This window comes from Tursiops truncatus, chromosome 11, assembly GCF_011762595.2.
Source record: "Tursiops truncatus isolate mTurTru1 chromosome 11, mTurTru1.mat.Y, whole genome shotgun sequence".
In the NCBI taxonomy this organism is placed as follows: Eukaryota; Metazoa; Chordata; class Mammalia; order Artiodactyla; family Delphinidae; genus Tursiops; species Tursiops truncatus.
The window spans coordinates 30,246,810-30,273,842 of NC_047044.1; the positions used below are offsets into that span (position 1 = coordinate 30,246,810).

The 27,033-nt window shown below is 38.3% G+C and overlaps 1 protein-coding gene across 3 annotated transcripts in view; it reads left to right on the plus strand.

Annotated features, from left to right (window-relative positions):
- Window positions 1-27,033, plus strand: part of ATP2B1 (ATPase plasma membrane Ca2+ transporting 1) — a 132,280-nt gene that overhangs the window by 62,465 nt on the left and 42,782 nt on the right. For all 3 annotated transcript variants that reach the window (XM_033866266.2, XM_019952677.3, XM_019952675.3), the window contains exons 3-6: window positions 8,006-8,203; window positions 21,711-21,965; window positions 22,054-22,179; window positions 25,721-25,861. In XM_033866266.2, the coding sequence (XP_033722157.1) occupies window positions 8,006-8,203; window positions 21,711-21,965; window positions 22,054-22,179; window positions 25,721-25,861 (720 nt within the window). The remainder of the gene's footprint in view (window positions 1-8,005; window positions 8,204-21,710; window positions 21,966-22,053; window positions 22,180-25,720; window positions 25,862-27,033) is intronic.

A 27,033-nucleotide genomic window follows, 5' to 3' on the forward strand; every position in this document is an offset into this window, starting at 1 on the left:
TCTTATTCCTGTTCTAAACCATATTTCTTGATCTTTTTATTGTTACCCTAGCTTTTGGTATCTTTCCCATTTTAATGTGTTCCTATGTTATCTATATTATATTTTATATTGGATGGTAGAATAGACTCTCTAATAAGATTTACAGAATGCAAATCTCAGCCCTTGGTATCATTTATTATTCATAGTACTGTATCAAGCAAAGGATAAAAATGAATTCATAAAAATTAAAGATAGGTACTGAATGGTACTCTGTAAGAGGCATGACTTTATGGATTTGTAAAGGGCAGGAAAGCAAATGAGACACGAAGCTTTTTAAGTGGTAGTTGCTAAAATTAGGTAGACGAGAACAAAAAAACAAAGGAAATAAGGCAACAGTGGTAGAGAGGAGCAAAAGTAGTGTGTGGTAGGAAGCAGGGTAGAGTCAGCAGCAATTGTCCCAGGCTGACTAATGTTTCCATAATGTTTCAGATGGCAGTTTATATTTGCACTTGCTAGTAGTAAGGTTGTTGGTAATGGTGTGCTTTGACCATATCTTCATGATGTAATACAATAAAATTGACATTCACACATGGAAATATATTTTAACTCTGGAAGGAAATCCGCCTTTTGCCCAGGATAAATCATTACTGACTTACAGGCTACTACAAGAACACTGTGATTCCCTGATGTATGTGTTTGGTCATACAGGTTGGTTTTAGGCATTCGACAAGGATTTGCATGGCCATGGTGTGCCAGCCACGTATGTTTTAATACTTGTATACAGTTATGAATGAGGGTTTTCTATTGATGATCCTTGTGTGACCTTGTCCTAGAAATTTACTCCTGCTATAATAGAGAATTATATACCCCAATAAAATTTTTTTAAAAATAGAGAATTATACATTTAATTTAAATCCTGCTCAGATTACCAGTTTTCATTGCTTATGAATTTTTTGAAGATAATTGTAACACTACTTCTTCTCAAACCTTGTAGCATATATATTATTTTTTAAAGTTGTACTTGATAGAGCCTGAAGTAACATCGCTTTGTTAGTTTTTTCAAGTTCAGTTTTCTGAGTACAATAGACATATTTCCTTCCCAAAGCATTCTCTTCTGCTTTCATAACACTATACTCTCAAGGTTTGCTTTCTTCCTATCTGGCCCGTTTCATCCGCCTCCTGTGCTTTCCTTTCACTGTTGGCAGGCCTTGTGTTTCTGTTCACGGTGCACTCTGCATTCTCCCTGGGTGATGCTCTCCACTTCTAAGACTTCACATCTGACTCCGACATCTGTGGCTCCAGTCCAGGCTTTTCTCCCAGGCTTTGGGCCTTTTGAAAGCTCAGTTGCTTTTAGACATCTTCATTTTCTCAGCCTCTCCAAACTTTCCCTTCTGAAAGCATATTTCTTCCTTCCCACTTTGCAGTGAAACTGTCATCCACCTTGCTAGATAGACTTGACTTTGATAGGGTCTTTCACCTGTTCTCACTGACTGGGTCGACAAGATGTGGAAATTCTAACTCCTGTCTCTTAACTCAAGGGTGTCTGCTTCTCTACCTCCCCACCACCCTGCTTGAGGCTGCTGCCTTTCTCTTGCATAATTCAGGTAACAACATACTAACTGGTGTCTTTTCCTGTCTCCCTTCACGCTGCCTGTCACTTTCCTGCTGAAAGTTGGCAGTGGTTTTTCACTGCCCTTAGAAGGAAGTTCAGACTTCTCACTTATGTTAACAAATTTCTTTGGGGTCTGGCTCCTGTTTACCTCATCTCATCTCATCTCATCTCTTTTCCAACTCTCCTCCTCAGTATTTGAGGCATAGCAAAAATTTCAGTTTTCTTAAACACTATTGTGCCAAGCTCACTCTTGTTTCTGGTCCTGTTACATGCTGATCTTTTCACCTGAAACACTCTACCTCACCCTTCCTGTGACTATCTCTCTTAATCGCTCCTGAGATCTCAAGTTTGGTATCTTAGAACTCCCTTGTCCACCCCAACCCCGTAAATTTGGATTCCAGTTCCCTTTGCTGGCTTCCATTAACAGCCTCACCACCGCCATAATGTGTAACACACGGGCTTGTGATTAACTGATTACTTGTCAAGTCTGCCCCACCAAACTGTGAGTTCCTTGAAGGCAAGTGCCAGAGAAAGGCATCCTGTCTGACTCATTTCCCTTTGTATGTTTATGCCCATCACAGTATCTGGCCCATGGTTGGCATTCAGGAACTAAGCCTAAGTTTGAATTTAGACAGTGATTCACTTAAATTTGAGGGCAGTCTCCTTTTCTTTTGAAATTGAAAATATGATGACGGTATTAGTCTGTTTTTCAAGAAGAATGAACACAAATTTTCACGTATTTTCTTGATCTGTGTGTTTTCCTGAGGCCCTCACTTAAAGGATGCAGGCTGGCTGCTGCCACCACTACCACTACTGCACACACACACACACACACGCACACACACACAAATACTGACATAATTTCAAGTGCAGGATTTGATAAGATTAGGATGTGCTGTGTAATAGCCATGATTTTCAGTTAAATCCACCTGCTTTCTATATTCCATTACTCTCCTTCTTCATTTTCTAAAATTGAGACATGTTTTTATTAGCCCCAGCAGTTGGAATGCTACATTTTTTTTTTTGGTAAAATATCAAGCTATTGATAGAATTTGCATTTTATTCCATAATCTATCCCTTTCACATATAAAGACAGTATTCTTGAGCCATTATCTATTCGTAGAATGGTAGATCCAGACCCCAAAAGCATATATTCTGAACTGGTTTTCTTTTTTCTCTTTGTCAAGCTAACTGGGCCATAATGAGATCAATGCCCTTGGCCTTATTGCTGCTACACTACAATCAGCGGAGCCAACAGGACTAGGCAGAAGATTCTCAGTATATTTATTCATAAGTTATTCTAAATGATTTGATATCATATCTCCTCTCTTTTTAAAACTAGCACCATGTAGTCTCATTACCAGTTCCAACTGCTTACCTTTCTCTTCCCCACAAACTTTGCTTTCTCCCCCCTCACAGTCGAGCCTCTTCCTACACCTATAATAGGCTAACACCCACACCCTGGATTCCATTTACTCTGGCTTCTTCAAAGGCTTTGCTCTAGATTAACCAGCCTGTCTCTCCTGTATCACCAGTGTGGTCTTCTCTAGTTGGTCATTTCCATTGCTAAATAACTTGCCTTAATATCTGTCACTCATCTTTAAAAAGCAAAACGGGTTTTATTCACGCGTTTTAATTCACCTTTACTGCTTTATTTTACTTTTACTGGTTTGTTTCTCTCCATTGCATCACACTCCTAGAAGAAGTTTCTGTACTCACTGTTTCCACTTAACTAATTCCCATTATCTATCTGATTCTTTTTAATCAGACTTTCTTCCATACCTCCACTGGAAGATTCCTTATCAAGGCCATTCCTTATCAACTGGCCATCTAGTGAAAGCCAGTTATCCATTCTCTGTCTTCATTTTACTCCACTTTTGAAACACCATTTGATATAATCAGCCACATCATCTTTTTTAAAACTCCCTTTCTGTAGTACTGCATGAATCTATTTGTAAGTGCGTGTGTGTATCCCCTTTTCTTCTCAGTTTCCTTTGGTGTTTTAAGAACCCTAGCTGATCTTCAAATCAAATGTTGGAGTGCTCCAAGGCTCTCGCCTCAGCCCTGCTTTCTTCTTGTCAACTTACTTTAGCTTTCTAGAAGCTCTCATTAGGCCCATGGCTCCAGAATCATCTGTATATTGAGGACTCTCTGGCTCGGATCTCTCTGTGAGTTCTGAATGTGGATAACCGGCTGTCTACTAGACATTTCCGCTTTTTAATGGGCATCTCATGTTTAAATCGATAAAGCAAAACCATTAACTCCTGCCTCCCTTTTTCCACCCAAGTCTGCAGTTCCCAAAGCCTGCCCTATCTTGGTAAATGTCTCTATCATCTATCCACTTGAGTGCATGGACAAAAAAGAATCTAGGTATCATTCTTTATCCTTCTTTTTTTCTTTTATCCACATCTAGTCCTTCAGCAAGTTCTGTCTGATCTCCTTACAAGATACCTGGCAGATTCAGTGACTCTGCCTCCATTTCTTTCTTTTTTTTTTTTTTTAATTTATTTATTTATTTATTTATTTGGCTACTTTGGGTCTTTGTTGCTGTGCGCAGGCTTTCTCTATTTGCGGCGAGTGGGGGCTACTCTTTTTTTTTGCGGCCCCTCCTGTTGCGGAGCACAGGCTCCAGACGCGCGGGCTTAGCAGCCATGGCTCACGGGCCTAGCCGCTCCGCGGCATGTGGGATCTTCCCGGACCGGGGCACGAACCCGTGTCCCCTGCATCGGCAGGCGGACTCTCAACCACTGCGCCACCAGGGAAGCCCCGGGGGCTACTCTTCGTTGCGGTGCGCGAGCTTCTCATTGCTGTGGCTTCTCTTGTTGTGGAGCACAGGCTCTAGGCTCATGGGCTTCAGTAGTTGTGGCACGCAGGCTCTAGAGCGCAGGCTCAGCAGCTGTGGCGCACGGGCTTAGTTGCTCTTTGGCACGTTGGGATCTTCCTGGACCAGGGCTCAAACCCATGTCCCCTGCATTGGCAGGAGAATTCTTAACCACTGTGCCACCAGGGAAGTCCTCTGCCTCCACTTCTGAACCCAGATGCAAACTACCACCGTCTCTTACTTTGTACTGCAGCGGCCTCCCAGCTGGTCTTTTCCTCCACTCTCCAACTCTTCAATTTCTCCTTCAAACAATTTAAATGAAATTAGTTATCACTACCCTGCTATAAAGCCTTCTAGTGGTTTCCAATGCACTTAGAATAAATGCCAGTCTTCTCTTCATACTATTTTAATTGTCTCTTTATTTGTCTTCCTCCAGCATAATATAAGCTTGCTGAATGTAAGACTTGTTTTGTTCACACTGGCTTTTTAGCAAGTAGAACAGTACCTGGAAGTAGCAGATATTCAGTATCAGGAGTCGGGGGAGGGGGGACAGACTGCTGCAGAACTCTGAACTTCATTATATTTAGATTATGTGAGTTTATTATTTTACATGAATAGAAATCAGCTGTCCCTAAAATGGAGTTAAAACCTATAGTGTTTAGTTTGTAACTTGTCTTTCTTCCTACTTACCTTAACTAACTGTTGCCCTGTAGTTTATGGTTTATAAACTTTGTACCTTCTCCTTTGGTCCTCCCAAACGATCTGAGTTATACCAATAAATATTAATGCCAGCCCAACCCCAAAGAGTGACTTGCACAAGATTTCAGTAGGTGAATTGGAGCCTAGGTTTTCTAATTCCTAAACCAGACAGCTTCAGTGGTGCAGTGACCTAGGTGTGTGCTTGTATATGTGGTGGTAGCATAGGAAGAATTACGACAACCTTTGCATCAGCTGCTTTTCTTTCCTTATTCCCTCCAAGATACGTTTTTAAGCGATCTTTAGCTTCATGGCTGTTCTTCTCAGCATTAACAAAATATTGGCCCCTGTTATAACCTGTATAAGTTAAGATTTAGTCAACTATTTTTATAGTTGCAGTGGTGATATTTAAAACTGAGGTGTTTGTTATATGTAGTTAATGGTAGACTCTATTAAGGGTGAGTTAAACTGATGGAACCAGTATCTTCAAACATATTTCTTAGAAAGAATTGGACACTGACACAGGGATAACAATCTTTTATTTTTGCTGTAAGGGCATTAAAATATAAGACAGAACAAACCTACCCACTGTCTAATATCATCCTTTCATAAAAGAAAGGGTATTTTATTTGAAAAGCAGTAAGCACATAATTTCAGAACATCTCAAAGTATAGTTCTTTAAAACAAATACATTCTGTTTCGTGGAAAACCTCACTACATCGATTCCCTTATCCCCCGATTAAACCACAGACTGTTGTTAACTGTTTGCAGCTAGGATTGATGAGGGCATTGCTCTTGCCTGAAGAAACAGTGTGTGGATTCTAAGTTATAATTTGCAAGTTTCCTCTCTCATATTGTGTTTCCTGCTAGTCACAGTCAGTGCAGTCCTTCACTGCCTTTCTATCCATTGACTCTGACTCAAAGCCTAGAGCTCTGTGGAAGCTTTCAGTTGATGACTTTTGTCATCAGAAATCTAAGATGCTTTTTGAACTGCCTAGTGTGGACCTGACTGTGCTACAGTTGCTTGTGAAAACATTCTCTGGAAGCTTTTTGGTGTCTTTAACAAGTAAATAAGTAATTAATAAATAAAAAACCAAAGTAAATAATTACTTTAAGATCTGTATATTCATCTCTCATTGTTTGTTCTAATAATGAACTTCCTTTGTTTTCTCTCTCCTACTCTTTGCCCGCCTCTGCATCCAGAGTAATAGCTAAAACACTTAAAGCCGAGAGCCTTACAGTGATCTACTGTTTTCCTGTCTTTTTCCTGTGCTGTTCTCTTAGAATGAATTCTTGCCAGAAAATAGAGTTGAGGTTAAATTGATTATAAATTTAAATTTATAATGATAAATTAAAAGTCATGTCATCCTGGTATCTCTGTCCTCTTCTTCAGTGTTCTTTTCCTTTTTAAAAAATATTTATTTATTTATTTTTGGCTGCATTGGGTCTTTGCTGCTCCACGCGGGCTTTTCTCTAGTTGTGGCAAGTGGGGGCTGCTCTTTGTTGCGGTGCGCGGGCTTCTCACTGCGATGGCTTCTCTTGCTGCAGAGCAGAGCTCTAGGCACGCAGGCTTCAGTAGTTGTGGCACGTGGGCTCAGTAGCTGTGGCACGCGGGCTCAGTAGTTGTGGCTCGTGGGCTCTAGAGTGCAGGCTCAGTAGTTGTGGCACACAGGCTTAGTTGCTCCGTGGCATGTGGGATCTTACCAGACCACGGCTCAAATGTGTGTCCCCTGCATTGGCAGGCGGATTCCTAACCACTGTGCCACCAGGGAAGTCCCTTCTTCAGTGTTCTTAAACTAAGGGAAAATGTCATTTGTCACTGCTGCCTGTGTTTTCATACTCCACAATACACAATAATGTAAATATGTGCATACTTTGCATTAGCTAGTTGGGATATATCTAGGCTCGACAGGATCAGCAGGATTAAATTAGAGAAGGACTTGCTTGGTAGGGTGAAGGAAAGGCAAATATGATCATCCAGCTCTCTCTTAACCTTTTGCTTCACGGCTTTCTAATTCCATGCTCCAGGCAATAAATAGTATGTCCTACAAGGTACCTTTTCCTTTACAGTGATGGTCAGTCAATAGTACTACCTGTTTCTTTAACTGGAAATAAATCCTAAAAAGTAAACTTGAAGGAAAGTTCATCCTAAGTCTCCTGTTTTTTTTGTGACTTGCAAATCTTTTATCAATTGAAGTATAAATAGACCTGGGTTTTTTTGTTTGTTTGTTTTTGTTTTTGTTTTTTTGGACCGTGCCACACCTTACAGGATCTTAGTTCCCCAACCAGAGATTGAACCTGGGCCCTAGGCAGTGAAAGTCCTAACCACTGGACCGCCAGGGAATTCCCTATAACAGACCTTTTAGAATAGAAGTTTTAGAGCTTATAGTGGATGAACTTTTCATTGTTCTTCAGCAAATAAGAATGAAAATAAAAGACTTTCACTTATTAAGTTAACCAAGATGCAATAAGTAAATCAAATGAATATCTTTATATACTTCCCCACTTTTGGAGGAAAATATCATAAGTAAAGGTCAGGGAAATGTTTAATTCCAATATAAAACCATCCAACTCATATATCATTTCTGGTCTCTAGCAGTCTATAAGGTGGTGTAAGACAGTATGATCAAAACCCAGCAGTTTGGAAAAGTGGAAATTCTTAGTTCAACCTTACGTCATCTACTTAAAATGTTCTCTTAAAGCATTGCACATGTTTTTTGGTGATTTAAATTATGTACACTTAGTCTAACTCATGAGAATAAACCATTTTGATAGGGTCTTAGGAATTGTGTCTAAATGTAACGAACCTAAAGTGTAGAGAACGTATGTGTTTTGAATAAAATATTTTCATTTGTAAGTAGTAAAACTGTTCACTTAAATTTATTTCTTTTTATTAGGTTTAAGTGGAAACCCTGCAGATATAGAGAGAAGAGAAGCTGTATTTGGAAAGAATTTTATACCTCCTAAAAAGCCAAAAACCTTTCTTCAATTAGTATGGGAAGCATTACAAGATGTCACTTTAATTATATTAGAAATTGCAGCCATAGTATCATTGGGCCTTTCTTTTTATCAACCTCCAGAAGGGGATAATGCACGTAAGTAAATTGGGCGGGGGAGGGAAGACTCTTATGTGTGATGCTAAGTTCAGTGCATTTGCTTACTTAATACATAATAACAATAGCAGGCCAGCTTTTATTAACTGCTTTGTACTGGATATCATTCTAATAGTGCTTTTAATAGTTCTTTAAATATATTACCTCAGGTAATTTTCCCAGTAACCTTATAAGATAGACAGTGTCACCTCCATTTTACAAGTGAGACACAGAGGTTAAGTAACCTACCCAAGTATGCATACGCTGTGTCTGGCAAAGCACTAAGCCATATATATGTTGTGTTATGTGTCATCGTGATTTTTAGGTTCTTTAGAACACTATTGTGAAGTAATTAGTTTTTAATTTGGTTTTTTTTTTAATCTTTTGGAAAATCATTGTGAAAGCAAAAATTTATTCTTTTCCCTAATCCATTACTTTTCAGGTTCTTAAAATGTTATGTGTATTTTGTTATATACATGATTTGGATAATTTCCTTGCCATCTTAGAAATGTTTATGCTACAGAGTATTCTGACCAGTGGAAAAATATAGAATGGTAACTCTGCTTTAACTGCACATGATTTTGTGTTTCTCTCATCTTTCTATGTCCTTCATTTCTCTCTTTTTTTTCTTTATTTTTTTTCTTTTGCTGCATTGGGTCTTCGTTGCTGTGTGCAGGCTTTCTCTAGTTGCATCGAGCAGGGGCTACTCTTTGTTGTGGTGAGCAGGCTTCTCATTGCGGTGGCCTCTCTTGTTGTGGAGCATGGGCTCTAGGGTGCGCAGACTTCAGTAGTTGTGGCATGTGGGCTCTAGAGCTCAGGCTCAGTAGTTGTGGCGCACCAGCTTAGTTGCTCCGTGGCATATGGGATCTTCCTGGACCAGGGATTGAACCCATGTCCCCTGCATTGGCAGGCAGATTCTTAACCACTGTGCCACCAGGGAAGTACTCCTTCATTTCTCTTTTAAATTTCTTCTTCTTTTCCCTTAAAACAAATTATTTAAAATGGATATTTCCAACATTACATTCTATAACTGCCTGGAGAGCTAGCTTGGGTTTTGGTCACTATATTTAAGAAGCTATAGAGTGAACCATTAGTATTTTATATATCAGAAGAGTGATTCACCAAAATATTTTTGTTTGTGAAAGCTTCATCCTTCTGCCTTTCAAGTTATTAAGAGTTTAATAAATATTTGCTAACTCTAAAAGTTGGCTTAGGTAATCATTTAAAGTAATTCTTTCAAAGGTATGCCTAGAACTCATGTGAGAGGGAACTTTTGGCGGGGGCGGGCGGGAGGAGGTAGTGGGTCACAGCATAAGCGAGTGGATCTGAGGCTAAAGTCTGTGGAGATCAGGATTCTCAGAGGGCACTGTTGACATTTTTCACTGGAACATTCATTGTCACCTTGGCAACCAAGAGTATCTCCAGTGGTAGCCAGGTATCCTATGGTGGTGGGGGGGGGGCAAAATCGCCTGCAGTTGAGAATCACTGATGTATATAAGAAAGGATTTAGGCAATATTCTTATCAGTATTGAGCCAAATTATTTTTTAAACTTTTATTTATTAAATAAGTGGTACGTGTTTTGCTGTTGAAAAATTAGGGGGGGAAATGACAATTCAAAGGAAATCATATTTACTGAAAATCCCACATTTTAGAGATTATCATTTTGATATATATCCTCTGAGATTTCTTAAATGTTTTTGTGTATGTGTCTGTGGTGCTCATGTATATGTATGTGTGCACAAGTGGGTAGGTGTGAGGATGTGTAAGTGTGTGTGTCTTTTCATCTGGAAAGGGAGGTGATATCATGTTTAGCAACATGCAGTTAAATTCTTTACTGCTTGTTTAATCCAACTGTCATAGAATACTGGGAATTGGTGCTCTAGACTTGAGTGCGTTAGCAGATGATTAAAAACTTTTTACTTTTAACATTTTTTCCCAAAACTATAAGAAAACTGAAGAAAAATATTTTCAGTGGGAGTAGGTTTTTTTTTTACTAACGGGATCTGGGCAAATCTTGGAATTCAGACTGCTTCATTTGTAGGATACAGTGACAGGCCCTTTTTTATATTTGCTTAAGGAGATAACTGGTATTAGATCCAACTGAGAAGATAATCTAGAGTTGTTGGTATCTTAAGGCCCTTTAAAGAGACTCAAAATCTACCAGAAGATGTTAATAAACCATATAAAGGTATTTTTGCTCCATGGTAAAAGTTTAGTGTTTGCACTTTTTAAAAAACACTTATTAGTATATTTCATGTATCTTTTCATCATGTTACATTTAACACTAAGAAGTGGATACTTGCTTAAAAGGAAATCCATTAATTGTAAATCTATAGTCATAGAAATCCAAATTATCAAAATTTCTTACTAGTACTATTTAGTGTGAAAATAAGCACTATAACCCACATAAATCTATAGTCACTGTATACAACTAGTGGTTCTCAAACTCTTTGGTCTCAGAACCCTTTTACACTCTCTAAGTATTGAGAACTCCAAAGAGGTTTTGATTATGTGAGTTATGTCTGTAGGTGTTTACTGTATTCTAAATTAAAACTGAGAAATTTAAAAATATTTATCAGTGCATTTAAAAATAATAAATATTATAATTATAATTACTATAATTAATGAAGTTTGAAATGAAATAATGAATACTAGTGGTGTTTTTAACGTCATTGTATCTCATTGAGGTCTGGGTTAATTGAAGATAACTGGATTCTCTTCTGCTTCTGCATTCATTTTGTTGTATTTAGCACATGTAATGTAGTCTTTGGAAAGTTTCACTATACATTCATGAAATATGAGGCAAAATAGCATCTTAGTGTTATTCTAAAAATAGTTTTGACCTCGAGGATCCCCCTGGAGTTCTTAAACAACACTTTGAGAACTGCTTTTTTATGCTGTTAATATATATACACTTGATATACCACCCAAGAATCACGTAGGGGATTTTAGAATGGCATATTTGCCCTGTGGTGTAGAGAGCATAGGCTGAATTCAGATGGTGTGTACCTCTCAGGTGAATATATTTACAAGGGAGCGCCTTTAGTAAAAATCGATTTTTATTGTTGTATTTACACTTGGACTTTACTGAAAACATTATTAAAATACTTTTTTTTTCTCCCATGTATAACTGGTAAACTACAGTCCTTTCCTAACTTTGATTTTCAGATTACTTTTTTTTTTCCCTGCAGCTCCCTTAAAAATTTGTAATGGTCATCAGTAGGAAAAAGATTCAGTTTCTAGAAATACTTTAATACTGTCTATTTCAAGATCATTCTAAGTTTATCTGTGTAATATAAAGTAGAACTATATATGAAATGAAATATGTCACTAACTTGTTTCACACTCTCTTTTGAAATATTCAGTAGTTTAGTTATAAATACATATGCATGTGAGATTTAAAGCTGAAAATTAAATAATTGTCTCACAATTCCTTTCCCTTAACCTCTGTTGCATTGTCTTTAAACTTTTTTGGTTATTTATCCTATAAAGAAAAGATATGAGCATATGTCTCCAAATGATGCATTTATGAATTATATATATTTAAAGTTATTTATACTGTGAGCATTTTAAAACATATACATAAATAGAAATTAAAGATTAAAAAGGTGAACGTTTAAATTTTTGATTTTTAGTAGCCTTAAAACATCATTATTGGGCCTCCCTGGTGGCGCAGTGGTTGAGAATCTGCCTGCTAATGCAGGGGACACAGGTTCGAGCCCTGGTCTGGGAAGATCCCACATGCTGCGGAGAACTAAGCCTGTGAGCCACGACTACTGAGCCTGCACGTCTGGAGCCTGTGCCCCGCAACAAGAGAGGCCGCGCACCGCGATGAAGAGTGGCCCCCGCTTGCCGCAACTAGAGAAAGCCCTTGCACAGAAACGAAGACCCAACACAGCCAAAAATAAATAAATAAAATGAAATAAAAGCATCATTATTAACAGCATGATTAAGTATACATTATTATAGTTTATAATCTTGATTTAGCCTGATTTGAGTCTAAGTTTGTTTTCTTTCAGAACTTGGTTTTAATATCTGTCATAGCTGGAAAAAACTCAACATTAGGTAAATCCAAGTGGAAGATTTTAGTGTACTCACTAAATCATGATACTTATTTTCACTTCCATCCACCAGTTATGTAAAAGTTTTTCTTGAAATACGACTGGTAAATTTCATCTTCTGATATGAGTCTGTCATTCACTATTAAAAAGTATTGCTTTTTTTTTTCAATCTGCAGTAAGGGAATCCCCTGCCATCACTTGATTTTAATTTAATATATTTTTAATTGTATTTTATTTTATTTTTTGGCCATATGGTGCAAGCATGCGGGATCTTAGTTCCCTGACCAGGGATCAGACCCACACCCCCTACAGTGAAAGTGCAGAGTCTTAACCACTGAACCACCAGGGAAGTCCCAAGTATTGCATTTTTATGTTTTTAACCAGTAAGACCACTGTAGAGCTTTATTTGGAAGATAATATTTTAGCACTGCCTCAAGGTTGGTGAAAGTGGTCAATATAGTATTTCAACCTTCATCTGTTCTTGAGTTCAGACTTGCTTTATGTAATTCAGAGAGCAAATCTCTGATATTCTGGGCAGGGGGAAAGGTAAGGGGAAGCTGTCTTTACAGCTTCTACTATTTAAAATAATGTAAACCATAGATTCACTTAATTGGTTATTGTATGCAATGATACATAGTTATTTCTTCAGCTTGAAAATAAATAAAATAGAAGTTTTAGTATTTGGATGGTGGGGCCAGCACTCTCAGTAGATCATCTAGCCATCTCCTTTGGAGAACATGCTTTATACCCACTGGTGGCTGAATCCTGCTGATCTTCACATGGATATTTTTTGTGATTGTTCACATCATGTCCATTTGGTGGGGATGGTGATTGTTCCATTTCACGCAAATTGATTTTTCTCCAGCTTCTGTCTTCTCTCCCTTTATCTGTCCCACCTACCTCTCCCTGATTCATCTTTATTCAGCACCCTTGCACCTCAAGTCCTTTCTTCAGTTCATGCTCACTCTTCTGGAATATGCTTTAATCATTTCTGGTGTCATTGGTTTACTCATTATTTTCTTGTGAATAATCCATTTCCTGTTCTGCATTTCCTAAGAGAACCATTGACTTTCAGAGATTTTAGATCAACGCTCAGTAAGAAAGAACTTTACATAGGAACAAAGAACATACTCCTTCATGTGAATTTAAAAATAACCAAAGTAAGCTTTCAAAAAACAGTTCACCTTTACTACATGTATATCCTTTCTATTTTGTTCTCTTTCATTTTTCAAAATTCTGGTCATGAGCCACTGAATTGATTTTATTTTCTTCATTTATTTTAAAAACAACTTTATTGGAGTATAATTGCTTTACAGTGGTGTGTTAGTTTCTGCTTTATAACGAATTGAATAAGCTATACATATACTTTATCCCCATATCTCCTCCCTCTTGCATCTCCCTCCCACCCCACTAAGTGGTCACAAAGCACCGAGCTGACCTCCCTGTGCTATGTCGCTGCTTCCCACTAGCTATCTGTTTTACATTTGGTAGTGTATATATGTCCATGCCACTCTCTCACTTCGTCCCAGATTACCCTTCCCCCTCCCCGTGTCCTCAAGTCCATTCTCTACGTCTGCGTCTTTATTCCTGTCCTGCACCTAGGTTCATCAGAACCATTTTTTTAGATTCCATATATATGTCTTAGCATACGGTATTTGTTTTTCTCTTTCTGGTTTACTTTACTCTGTATGACAGACTCTACGTCCATCCACCTCACTACAAATAACTCAATTTTATTTCTTTTTCTGACAGTAATACTTCATATGTGCCACATCTTTATTCATTCATCTGTCAATGGACACAGGTTGCTTCCATTTCCTGGCTATTGTAAATAGAGCTGCAGTAAACATTGTGGTACATGACTCTTTGGAATTATGGTTTTCTCAGGGTACATGCCCAGTAGTAGGATTGCTGGGTCGTATGGTAGTTCTATTTTTAGTTTTCTATTTTTAGTTTTTTAAGGAACCTCCTTACTGTTCTCCATAGTGGCTGTATCAGTTTACATTCCCACCAGCGGTGTAAGAGGGTTCCGCTTTCTCCACACCCTCTCCAGCATTTATTGTTTGTAGATTTTTTGACGATGGCCATTCTGACTGGTGTGAGGTGATACCTCACTGTAGTTTTTATTTGCATTTCTGTAATGATTACTGATGTTGAGCATCCTTTCATGTGTTTGTTGGCAATCTGTGTATCTTCTTTGAAGAAATGTCTCTTTAGGTCTTCTGCCCATTTTTGGATTAGGTTGTTTGTGTTTTTGATATTGAGCTGCATGAGTGCTTATAAACTTTGGACATTAATCCTTTGTCAGTTGCTTTATTTGCAAATATTTTCTCCCATTCTGAGGGTTGTCTTTTTGTCTTGTTTATTGTTTCCTTTGCTGTGCAAAAGCTTTTAAGTTTCATTAGATCCCATTTCTTTATTTTTGTTTTTATTTCCATTTCTCTAGGAGGTGGGTCAAACAGGATCTTACTGTGATTTATGTCAAAGACTGTTCTGCCTATGTTTCCTTCTAAGAGTTTCATAGTGTCTGGCCTTACGTTTAGGTCTTTAATCCATTTTGAGTTTATTTTTGAGTATGGTGTTAGGGAATGTTCTAATTTCATTCTTTTACATGTAGCTGTCCAGTTTTCCCAGCACCACTTATTGAAGAGGCTGCTTTTTCTCCATTGTATATTCTTGCCTCCTTTATCAAAGATAAGGTGACCATATGTGCGTGGGTTTATCACTGGGCTTTCTGTCCTGTTCCATTGATCTATATTTCTGTCTTTGTGCCAGTACCATCCTGTCTTGATTACTGTAGCTTTGTAGTATAGTCTGAAGTCAAGGAGCCTGATTCCTCCAGCTCCGTTTTTCTTTCTCAAGATTGCTTTGGCTATTCGGGGTCTTTTGTGTTTCCATACAAATTGTGAAATCTTTTCTTCTAGTTCTGTGAAAAATGCCATTGGTAGTTTGATAGGGATTGCATTGAATCTGTAGATTGCATTGGGTAGTAGAGTGATTTTCACAATGTTGATTCTTCCAATCCAAGAACATGGTATATCTCTCCATCTGTTGGTATCATCTTTAATTGCTTTCATCAGTGTCTTATATTTTTCTGCATACAGGTCTTTTGTCTCCTAAGGTAAGTTTATTCCTAGGTATTTATTCTTTTGGTTGCAATGGTAAATGGGAGTGTTTCCTTAATTTCTCTTTCAGATTTTTCATCATTAGTGAATAGGAATGCAGTAGATTTCTGTGCATTAATTTTGTATCCTGCTGCTTTACCAAGTTCATTGATTAGCTGTAGTAGTTTTCTGGTAGCATCTTTAGGATTCTCTGTGTATAGTATCATGTCATCTGCAAACAGTGACAGCTTAACTTCTTTTCCGATTTGGATTCCTTTTATTTCTTTTTCTTCTCTGATTGCTGTGGCTAGAACTTCCAAAACTATGTTGAATAAGTGGTGAGAGTGGACAACCTTGTCTTGTTCCTGATCTTAGAGGAAATGGTTTCAGTTTTTCACCATTGAGAACAATGTTGGCTGTGGGTTTGTCATATACGGCCTTTATTATGATGCGGTAAGTTCCCTCTGTCCCTACTTTCTGGAGGGTTTTTTATCATAAATCGGTGTTGAATTTTGTCGAAAGCTTTTTCTGCATCTATTGAGATGACCATATGGTTTTCCCCTTTAATTTGTTAATATGGTTTATCACATTGACTGATTTGCGTATATTGAAGAATCCTTGCATTCCTGGGATAAACCCCACTTGATCGTGGTGTATGATCCTTTTAATGTGCTGTTGGATTCTGTTTGCTAGTATTTTGTTGAGGATTTTTGCATCTGTGTTCATCAATGATACTGGCCTGTACTTTTCTTTCTTTGTGACATATTTGTCTGGTTTTGGTATCAGGGTGATGGTGGCCTTGTAGAATGAGATTGGGAGTGTTCCTCCCTCTGCTATGTTTTAGAAGAGTTTGAGAAAGATAGGTGTTAGCTATTCTCTAAATGTTTGATAGAATTTGCCTGTGAAGCCATCTGGTCCTGGGCTTTTGTTTGTTGGAAGATTTTTAACCACAGTGTCAATTTCAGTGCTTGTGATTGGTCTGTTTATATTTTCTGTTTCTTCCTGTTTGTCTCGGAAGGTTGTGCTTTTCTAAGAATTTGTCCATTTCTTCCAGCTTGTCCATTTTATTGTCATATAGTTGCTTGTAATAATCTCCCATGATCCTTTGTATTTCTGCAGTGTCAGTTGTTACTTCTCCTTTTTCATTTCTAATTCTATTGATTTGAGTCTTCTCCCTTTTTTTCTTGATGAGTCTGGCTAATGGTTTATCAATTATGTTTATCTTCTCAAAGAACCAGCCTTTAGTTTTATTGATCTTTGCTATTGTTTCCTTCATTTCTTTTTCATTTATTTCTGATCTGATCTTTATGATCTGATCTTTATTATCTTTATGATCTGATCTTTATGATTTCTGATAACTTTGGGGGTGTTTTGTTCTTTTCTCTAATTGCTTTAGGTGTAAGGTTATGTTGTTTATTTGAGATGTTTCATGTTTCTTGAGGTAGGATTCTGTTGCTATAAACTTACCTCTTTGAACTGCTTTTGTTTCATCCCATAGGTTTTGAGTCGTTGTTTTTTCATTGTCATTTGTTTCTAGGTATTTTTTGATTTTCTTTTTGATTTCTTCAATGATCTATTGGTTATTTAGTAGTGTATTGTTTAGCCTCCATGTGTTCGTTATTTTACAGATTTTTTTCCTGTAATTGATAGCTAGTCTCATAGCGTTGTGGTTGGAAAAGATATTTGGTACGATTTCTATTTTCTTAAATTTACCAAGGCTTGATTTGTGACCCAACATATGATCTATCCTGGAGAATGTCCCATGAGCACTTGAGAAGAAAGTGTATTCTGTTGTTTTTGGATGGAATGTCCTATAAATATCAATTAAGTCTATCTTGTTTAATGTATCATTTAAAGCTTGTGTTTCCTTTTTTAGTTCATTTTGGATGTTCTGTCCATTGGTGGAAGTGGGGTGTTGAAGTCCTCTACTACGATTGTGTTACTGTCAATTTCCCCTTTTATGGCTGTTAGCATTTGCCTTATGTACTGAGATGCTCCTATGTTTGGTGCATACATATTTACAATTGTTATATCGTTCTCTTTGATTGATCCTTTGATCATTATGTAGTGTCCTTCTTTGTCTGTTGTAATAGTCTTTATTTTATAGTCTATTTTGTCTGATATGAGAATTGCTACTACAGTTTTCTTTTGGTTTCCATTTGCATGGAATATCTTTTTCCATCCCCTCACTTTCAGTCTGTATGTGTCCCTAGGTCTGAAGTGGGTCTCTTGTAGACAGCATATACAGTGGGTCTTGTTTTTGTATCTAATCAGCCAGTCTATGTCTTTTGGTGGGAGCATTTAATCCATTTTTAATCCATTTACGTTTAAGGTAGTTAGCGATATGTATGTTCCTACTACCATTTTCTTAATTGTTTTGGGCTTATCATTGTAAGTCTTTTCCTTCTCTTGTGTTTCCTGCCTAGAGAAGTTCCTTTAGCATTTGTTGTAAAGCTGGTTTGGTGGTGCTGAATTCTCTCACCTTTTGCTTGTCTGTAAAGGTTTTAATTTCTCCATCCAATCTGAATGCGATCCTTGCTTGGTAGAGTAATCCTGGTTGTAGGATTTTCCCTTTCATCCCTTTAAATATGTCCTGCCACTCCTTTTTGGCTTGCAGCGTTTCTGCTGAAAGATCAGCTGTTAACCTTATGGGGATTCCTTTGTATGTTAATTTTTGTTTTTCCCTTGCTGCTTTTAATATGTTTTCTTTGTATTTAATTTTTGATAGTTTGAGTAATATGTGTCTTGGCATGTTTCTCCTTGGATTTATCCTGTGTGGGACTCTCGGTGCTTCCTGGACTTGATTGACTATTTCCTTTCCCACATTAGGGAAGTTTCCAACTATAATATCTTCATATATTTTCTCATTCCCTTTCTTTTTTCTCTTTTTCTTCTGGTATCCCTATAATTCGAATGTTGGTGCGTTCAGTGTTGTCCCAGAGGTCTCTGAGACTGTCCTCAATTCTTTTCATTCTTTTTTATTCTGCTCTGTGGTAGTTATTTCCACTGTTTTATCTTCCAGGTCACTTATCCATTCTTCTGTGTCAGTTATTCTGCTATTGATTTCTTCTAGAGAATTGTTAATTTCATTTATTGTGTTGTTCATCATTGTTTGCTCTTTCATTCTTCTATGTCCTTGTTAAACGTTTCTTTTATTTTCTCCATTCTATTTCCAAGATTTTGGATCATCTTTACTATCATTACTCTGAACTCCTTTTCAGGTAGACTGCTTATTTCCTCTTCATTTGTTTGGTATGTTGGATTTTTACCTTGCTCCCTCATCTGCTGTGTGTTTCTCTGTCTTCTCATTTTGCTTAACTTACTGTGTTTGGGGTCTCCTTTTCACAGGCTGCAGCAGGTTCATAGTTCCCGTTGTTTTTGGTGTCTGCCCCCAGTGGCTAAGGTTGGTTCAGTGGGTTGTGTAGGCTTTCTGGTGGAGGGGACTATTGCCTGTGTTTTTGTGGATGAGGCTGGATCTTGTCTTTCTGGTGGGCAGGACTGCATCCGGTGGTGTGTTTTGGGGTGTCTGTGGCCTTATTATGATTTTAGGCAGCCTCTCTGCTAATGGCTGGGGTTTTGTTCCTGTCTTGCTAGTTGTAGTTGTTTGGCATAGGGTGGCCAGCACTGTAGCTTGCTGGTTGTTGAGTGGAGCTGGATCTTAGAGTTGAGATCGAGATCTCTGGGAGAGCTCTTGCCATTTGACATTAGGCGGAGCCGGGAGGTCTCTGGTGCACCAGTGTCCTGAACTTGGCTCTCCCACCACAGAGTCTCAGGCCTGACACCCGGCCGGAGCACCAAGACCCTGTCAGCCACATTGCTCAGAAGAAAAGGGAGAAAGAAAGAAAGAGAAAAAATAAAAGTTATTAAAATAAAAAAATTATTAAAAGTACAAAAAGAATTAAAAGGTAATAAAGAAAGAAAGAAAGAAGAGAGCTACCAAACCAAAAAAACAAATCCACCGATGATAACAAGCACTAAAAACTACCCTTAAAAAAAAAAAAGGACAGACAACCCTAGGACAAATGGTTAAATCAAAGCTATCCAGACAAAATCATACAAAGTCCACCTCCTCAGTTTGGGATGATTCGTTGTCTCTTCAGGTATTCCACAGGTTCAGGGTACGTCATGTTGATTGTGGAGATTTAATCGACTGCTCCTGAGGCTGCTGGGAGCGATTTCCCTTTCTCTTTGTTTGCACGGCTCCTGGGGTTCAGCTTTGGATTTGGCCCTGCCTCTGCGTGTAGGTCGCCCGAGGGCGTCTGTTCCCTGCCCAGACAGGACAGGTTTAAAGTAGCAGCTGATTAGGGGTTCTGGCTCACTCAGGCTGTGAGGTGGGATGGGTACGGAATGCTGGGTGAACCTTCTGCAGCAGAGGCCAGCATGACGTTGCAACAGCCTGAGGCACACGTGTGTTCTCCCGGAGAAGTTGTCCCTGGATCCCGGGACCCTGGCAGTGGTGGGCTGCACAGGCTCCCGGCAGGGGACGTGTGGATAGTGACCTGTGCTTGCACACAGACTTCTTGGTGGCGGCAGCAGCAGCCTTAGCGTCTCATGCACGTCTCTTGGGCTCCACGCTGATAGCCGCAGTTCGCGCCCGTCTCTGGAGCTCGTTTAGGCGGTGCTCTGAATCTCCTCTCCTCGCGCACCCGGAAACAATGGTCTCTCGCCTCTTGGGCAGGTCCAGGCTTTTTCCCGGACTCCCTCCCGGCTAGCTGTGGCACATTAGCCCCTTCAGGCTGTGTTCACGCAGCCAACCCCAGTCCTCTCCCTGGGATCTGACCTCTGAAGAAGCCCGAGCCTCAGCTCCCAGTCCCCACCCGCCCTGGCCGGTGAGCAGACAAGCCTCTCGGTCTGGTGAGTGCTGATCGGCACCGATCCTCTGTGCGGGAATCTCTCCGCTTTGACCCCTGCACCCCTGTTGCTGCGCTCTCCTGCGCAGCTCCGAAGCTTTCTCCCTCCGCCACCCGCCGTCTCTGCCCGCGAAGGGGCTTCCTAGTGTGTGGAAACCTTTCCTCCTTCACAGCTCCCTCCCACTGGTGCAGATCCCACCCCTAGTCTTTTGTCTCTGTTTCTTCTTTTGCCCTACCCCGGTACGTGGGGAGTTTCTTGGCGTTTTGGGAAGTCTGAGGTCTTATGCCAGCATTCAGTAGGTGTTCTGTAGGAGTTGTTCCACGTGTAGATGTATTTCTGATGTATTTGTGTCGAGGAAGGTGATCTCCATGTCCTATTCCTCCACCATCTTGAAGGTCTGAATTGATTTTAGACTCACAAATAGATTACAGCCCAAGGTTCAAAAAGTACCGTCCTTGTTCATTCTTCACCATTACTGGCCCTACAGTTTTGAGGTTTCTTTTGTCCCCACCTCTATCTTTTTCTAAAGTCTTTTCTGCCATAGAGCCTCTGTGCTGACTTTAATCTCTCTCCGGAATCCTCTTCCCTTAAGTCTATATGGCTAATTCACTCATATCATTTGGCTCCTAGCTCAAATGTCATGGACACCTCAGAGGGGTCTTCTCTGTTCACCCAACCACAGTTAGCCCTCTTTTTTCATTTGCTAGCACATCACCATATTTTATTTTCTTCATGGCACTTACGATATCTGAAGTTAATTACTTAGGTTTTATTATCTGATTTTTTCATATCTCATTCACACCTACCAATCTGAGTATAGGTTCCCTGAGGAGAAGGAGCTTATACGTCTTATTCACTGTTACATCCTTAGCTTTGAAAACAGAGTTGGCGCCTAAAGTAGGTGCTCAAATAGTTGAATGAATGAGTAGCACTTTGCTTAAATTTTTATGTTATGAAAGTCAAGCTTTTATCATACTCCAGTGAAACTGATATGGTAAATAAGCATGGTTCATGGGTAAACACACAATACTTCACTTTCCGTGTATGACTTGCCTACTGTATGTAGTAATAGCATTAACTATTGGTTGCGTGTGAAGGATGTCTCAGCCTCTGCTCTGCCTTCTTTACAAGTGTCTTCGCATTTAATTCTCTCAACAACCCTGCAGTAAGTGGTGGTCTCCTAATTTGACAGATGAAGAAACTGAGTCTCAAAAATAAGTAACTTGCCTTAGGGTCGAGATTTAATCTTCCCCAGTGTCCTCACTCTTAACAGGTACCCTAGACTGCCTCCCTACCCTAAAGATGAGAATCCTCAGAGGCAGGGAACTTGAAATTAACAGAGTAAGCAGCATCATCATTATGGAATGCTTTGAATCAATAAAGTGTTTAGAGCTGTAAGCAAAGTTAACGGGACCTAGAAACATTATAATTACATATCTGTTGCCATCAATTCAGAATCTTTTTTGATCAGCATTTTCTTTCTTTCCAAATAGTTTGTGGAGACGTTTCTGTTGGAGAGGAAGAAGGTGAAGGTGAAACTGGTTGGATTGAAGGAGCTGCAATCCTCTTGTCAGTAGTGTGTGTAGTATTAGTAACAGCTTTCAATGACTGGAGTAAGGAAAAACAGTTCAGAGGTTTGCAGAGTCGAATTGAACAAGAACAGAAGTTCACAGTCATCAGGGGTGGTCAGGTCATTCAGATACCTGTAGCTGACATTACAGTTGGAGATATTGCTCAAGTGAAATATGGTAAGTAAAAAAGGGCAGTGCATCTTACACATGATGTGATGTTATTGTAATCTTGTTCACAGTTTAGCATACCTTTATTTTGTTTTAGGTGATCTTCTTCCCGCTGATGGCATACTTATTCAAGGCAATGATCTTAAAATTGATGAAAGCTCATTGACTGGTGAATCTGATCATGTTAAGAAGTCTTTAGATAAGGATCCCTTACTTTTATCAGGTACAAATTTCTTTTATAACTGAACTTTTTCCTCCTCCGCAACTATATACCACTGTCAGCAGACAGTTCCCCAAAGAGCCAGTAAATGTGAAGAGGATTCTGTATTTTATGTTAGCTTCTACCCTTATAAACTTTAGAGACTTTCTTTTGTAAGTCAGCAGAGACGTTAGAGATCTTTAAATCCAGAACTGTATTTTACAAATGAGGAACCCGAGTCCAAAAAAATGAAGAGATTTGAGAGTCGGTGTTAATGTTAGTATAATGATAAAACTAAAGTATAAGCCTAATGATCTCTGTTAAATTGATCTGTTTTACATTTATTCTTAAGGGCTATTGTAATATAAAATTAAAGAATGATTGTGTGTTTAAAGCAAATTAATGAATTCTCTATGATGGTCTACAAAGGACAGGATTAAAAAAAAAAAAACTCATAAAATCCTTAAAGTTAACCTAATCTTGCTTTCTTATTTAACTACTGAGGAATGAGTCTGAGACATTAACTATTTATCTAAGGTAATATGATTAATAATAAATAGGTCCAGGAGTAGTACCACATCTACTAGGCAGAACTGAATTTGCACACGGTTAAGACATGTTCTGAAAAACTAAGGCTTTGTGTAGTGAGGGTGCTGTCTGAAAAGGGGAGGTGGGTGTCTACCTAGGAGGCTTTTACAACAGCTTAACTGTTGATAGCTAGACCTAAGGTTAATTGGAAATGAAATGGAAGGGATAATGAAAAAAATTACAAGCTGCCTTCTAAGATGCTACATGAAAGGAAACCAGAGTACCACAACTTGTCTCCAAAATTATACCAGTTCCTTAGCTTTTGATTTTCAGTTTCCTACTCTTAATTTTCTAGTGTTCTTTATAGAATTTACAAAATTGCTTGTAAGACATTTGGTTTGAATAGATTTTTAGATTGAGTTATACTAGCATTTGGAGTAAGAAAATGTTGCCTATTTGTCTTTAATTATTATTTTCAGATGTTAATGGAATGCTAACATTTCCTACATTGGAAGGAGATTCTGCTTATTTAAATATTTAATAACTTGGCAGCTATACTTTTTCACTTCTCTGTGAACTTTATATTCTAATTGGTTGGACATGGTTTTACTGAAACCAAAGTCAAACGTGTGACAAGGGTCAGTTAAGTTAGAATCACAACTTCGGGGCACATACTTAAGCTTAACTATTACCTTTTTAAGATTTGTAAATATGTGCCAAAAGGCTTATTGTAAAACGTCCCACCACTACAAGTCAGAGTAATTTCATGTATATACATTTATAAACAGCATTATAAATAGGGGGAAAGTTTCATTTTAATATAGACTTTTGTTTCTTTGAAAAAATCTTGGGATTTGTATACCTTAAGTATCCTGCACTACTAAGAACATTCCTACTCTATTTGAATTTTTCTTTATATTGCTCTGCTTGAAATTCATTCCAAATAGAAATATCTTGGATATATAATGTAGTTAAGTTTAATGTATACTTATTTTACTTATTCCTTGCCATACTTCTAAGAAACTGTGGTTAATGTTAGCCAAGTAAAATCTGTGATTTTTCCCAAAGGAGAGGGAAGCTAGCTGGTCATACTTAACTGCCACAGACTGACCAGGCCACAGTATTTGGTGAACTGAGGTAGTCTCCTCTTGCCTTTTTGCCATGTATACTTCATGGGCTTTGATGTACATCTAGCTTATTCACACAGTGCTTAGCTCTTCAGAATGACATCCTTTAACGGAAACTTGGTCCTTTTCTGTTTTAACAGAGATGGCTGTTAAGTTTTTGTAGACTCAGGTTCCCGACACACCAAGTATACCAAGAGGACTCTATAAATTTTCCATGTTTAAGAAAAGACTGAAATAACTTTCTGGAGTTCCTTATCACAGTACGGGTGGGAAAGTTTTTCTGCATTTATTTCCCTCTTCCAAAAATGTACTGAAAACATGAAATGCATTTATTTTTAAATTTATTCTCATGATGCCATCTCTCACTGCTGTTCTTGGCTTTTTAAATTTAGATGTTTAAAAGCAGTTATTCAGTTAGCGGTAGGGATATGACCAGAACAAAAACTGTTTACTTTGCCTGAGCATATTACCTGCCAACATTTGATTACCTGTGGTCGAGAAGAACAGAACATAAAAAACTGAAATTTGCTGAAAGCTAGAATTGTTAAAAGAAACAAACTGTCTTTTACATTTAGTCCTTGCTCAGTAAATATTGTTTCACTGTCCTTAATTTAATTTCTTGTTTCCCTTGCATTTTTACTGGCAAAGAAGCTAATAATTAGTGAAATAGTCAGAATATAGATTTTTTAAAGCAGGAAAATCAAAGGCCAAAAAAATTCATGTTGGATAAATTACTTAGTAATTAACAGCCAAATATAAATTTTTAAGTACTGGAGTAAGTACATATGCTTTACGATCTCATTTTGCAAATTACCATTAAACATTGTTTTGGTACACAGGATGGTATAGTATGTGCTACAGACCCTGCCCTCCAGGTGGTTGTAAACTAGGAGATCAAATAAATAAGTGATAACTATAAAGAAGACTTTATTGAGTATATTAAAAAGAGTTAAGTTTTGAAAGTTACTTAAAATTCACAAAAATATTAGAGAGGTGGGAAGCCTTCTAATGAGTGAGGGAAAGATGTAGAGGTGTGGTCGTACAGGTTGGAGAGTTGTGAGCAACCTTAGTGACATTATATATAAGAAGAATATGCCCTCTGTGCTCTGACAGAGCTGGATTGAATCTGCCTTGTCACTTAATAGTTGTGTAACATTGGGCAAGTTTCTAGGAAATAAGAATAATAATGCCTGCTGCTTGCAAGACTGTTGTGAGGGACAGTCAGAATTCAGTCAGTGTTCCCATCTCTGCTCCCCAGCTTTTTGTAATGGAGTTTTATGTTAGGCTAATGGATGAAAAAGTTAGTGTTGTTTGGTCTCCATGTGAAGACTTTGAACTTTATCCAGTAGTCAGTGAGGGTCAGAAGTTTTGGAGTCATGAGAGGCTTATGATAAAATCACATCTTAGGAAGGGTAAACCTATTTCAGGATGAACTGGAAAGACAGAAACTAGCTAGGCTGCTGTTGCAGTGATCTAGGTGGGCTGGCATGAAAGCCTGGGTTAGGGAAAGGTGGTGGGGTTGGCTTAGGAATATGTCAGTTGTTGCTGTGTGATCCTTTTTGTTGTAAGCACATTTCTTTATAAGTGAATTGTCCCTAATAATAATAATACAGTTATAATTTAAATATTGAACATTCATTGAACCCCTAAAATTCCAGGCAATGTGCCAAACACTTTACACTTACAGACTTAATTTGCGTCTCATTTTTACAGAGTGTAGGTACTATTATCCACGTTTATGGACTAGTAATTGAGATGTTACAGTTTGCCCAGTATCACATGATAAATGACTGGTAGAGTGAGCTTTGAACTCAGATGACTTATTACAGACTTAAAACCTTAAGCACAAGAATCTTGGTTTTATTTTAATGTGTTGTTGAATTTTAAAAACACATTTTCTGTTGTTGTAGGTACTCATGTAATGGAAGGCTCTGGAAGAATGGTAGTTACTGCTGTGGGTATAAATTCTCAAACTGGAATTATCTTTACCTTACTTGGAGCTGGAGGTGAAGAGGAAGAGAAGAAAGATGAGAAGAAAAAGGAAAAGAAAAGTAAGGATAGCAATATGCTATAAGAATTGGTATTTGGAAATACGGCAGCTAGATTGTAAGAACTCATCCAAAAAATACCTGTTTCATCAGATTTTGAAATGAAGAGTTCTACAAAATTAGTTACCCAACATAGTACTTTCAAGAGGTAGAGTTGATGGGGGGGGATTTTTTTTTTAAGACTTAGTAGTCCGAGGAGGGCTTTATGAAAGAAGATATCAATCCTGCTTTACCATAGCCAGATGTATTCAGCATCTCCTTGAATACTTTAAAATCTCCCTGTCATTTGACCAGCAAAATGAATTAAACTCCCACTTCCTTTGCTTATTTTTTTGCTACTTCAGTAGGAGCTTTCCTTGTCAACCATATCACTTTTTGGCCTCATTGAGCTTTTCATCTTTTTCAAGTTTTCTACTACTCAACATTTCCCAGTCTGTACTTATGTACTTGGTTTTTAGACATAAGATCAATGCTTCACTTTGACACCTCATGTGTTTGCGTTGTTATATTCAGCCCATCATTCGATATCAAGGTTTTAAAATTTTAGTCTTGATCCATTGTATCTGCTGTCCCTCCAAGGGGGATCTGTTATCAGCAAACTTGATAACCATAGTTTATCCACAAGGATCTTATAAGAAGCTGTTATACATGGGGAAATAGCTCAGGATCACTTAGTTGCGGAGTATGTCCCCTTTTTAAAAAAGCCCTCCTCACCCTTTACTCCAGAGTTTTTCCCTTTAGGGCAATAGCACTTTACTGTGGTTTAACCGCTTAGATTCATTTAATTTTACTTGGGCTAGTAAGTCCATATTTCTCTCACACATGTAAGTATTTTGAGATCTTATAAAATAAATGCCTTACTAAAATCTTGGCTTGCTATATCTACAGCAGTGTTTTTAATATTTAGGTGTTTTGGTTCGGTTTTTGGGTTTTGTCTTGAGCTGTGAAATCTTGATTTCAAAGAGAACTATGTTCGAAGGGTTCTGGCTGCCGGCAAGGGAGGCAGGCCCCACGCTGTAGGTTTTTCCTGTCCCACTCCTCGCAGCAGCCCTCCACGTGCTGCCCTAAGGGTCCAGTGCGTAGTGCTGATACCATTTCTGGACCGCTTTATATGCGTTATCTCAATAATCCTTACAACCATACAGAAAAGACTATCTTTTTGCTGACAAGTAAAC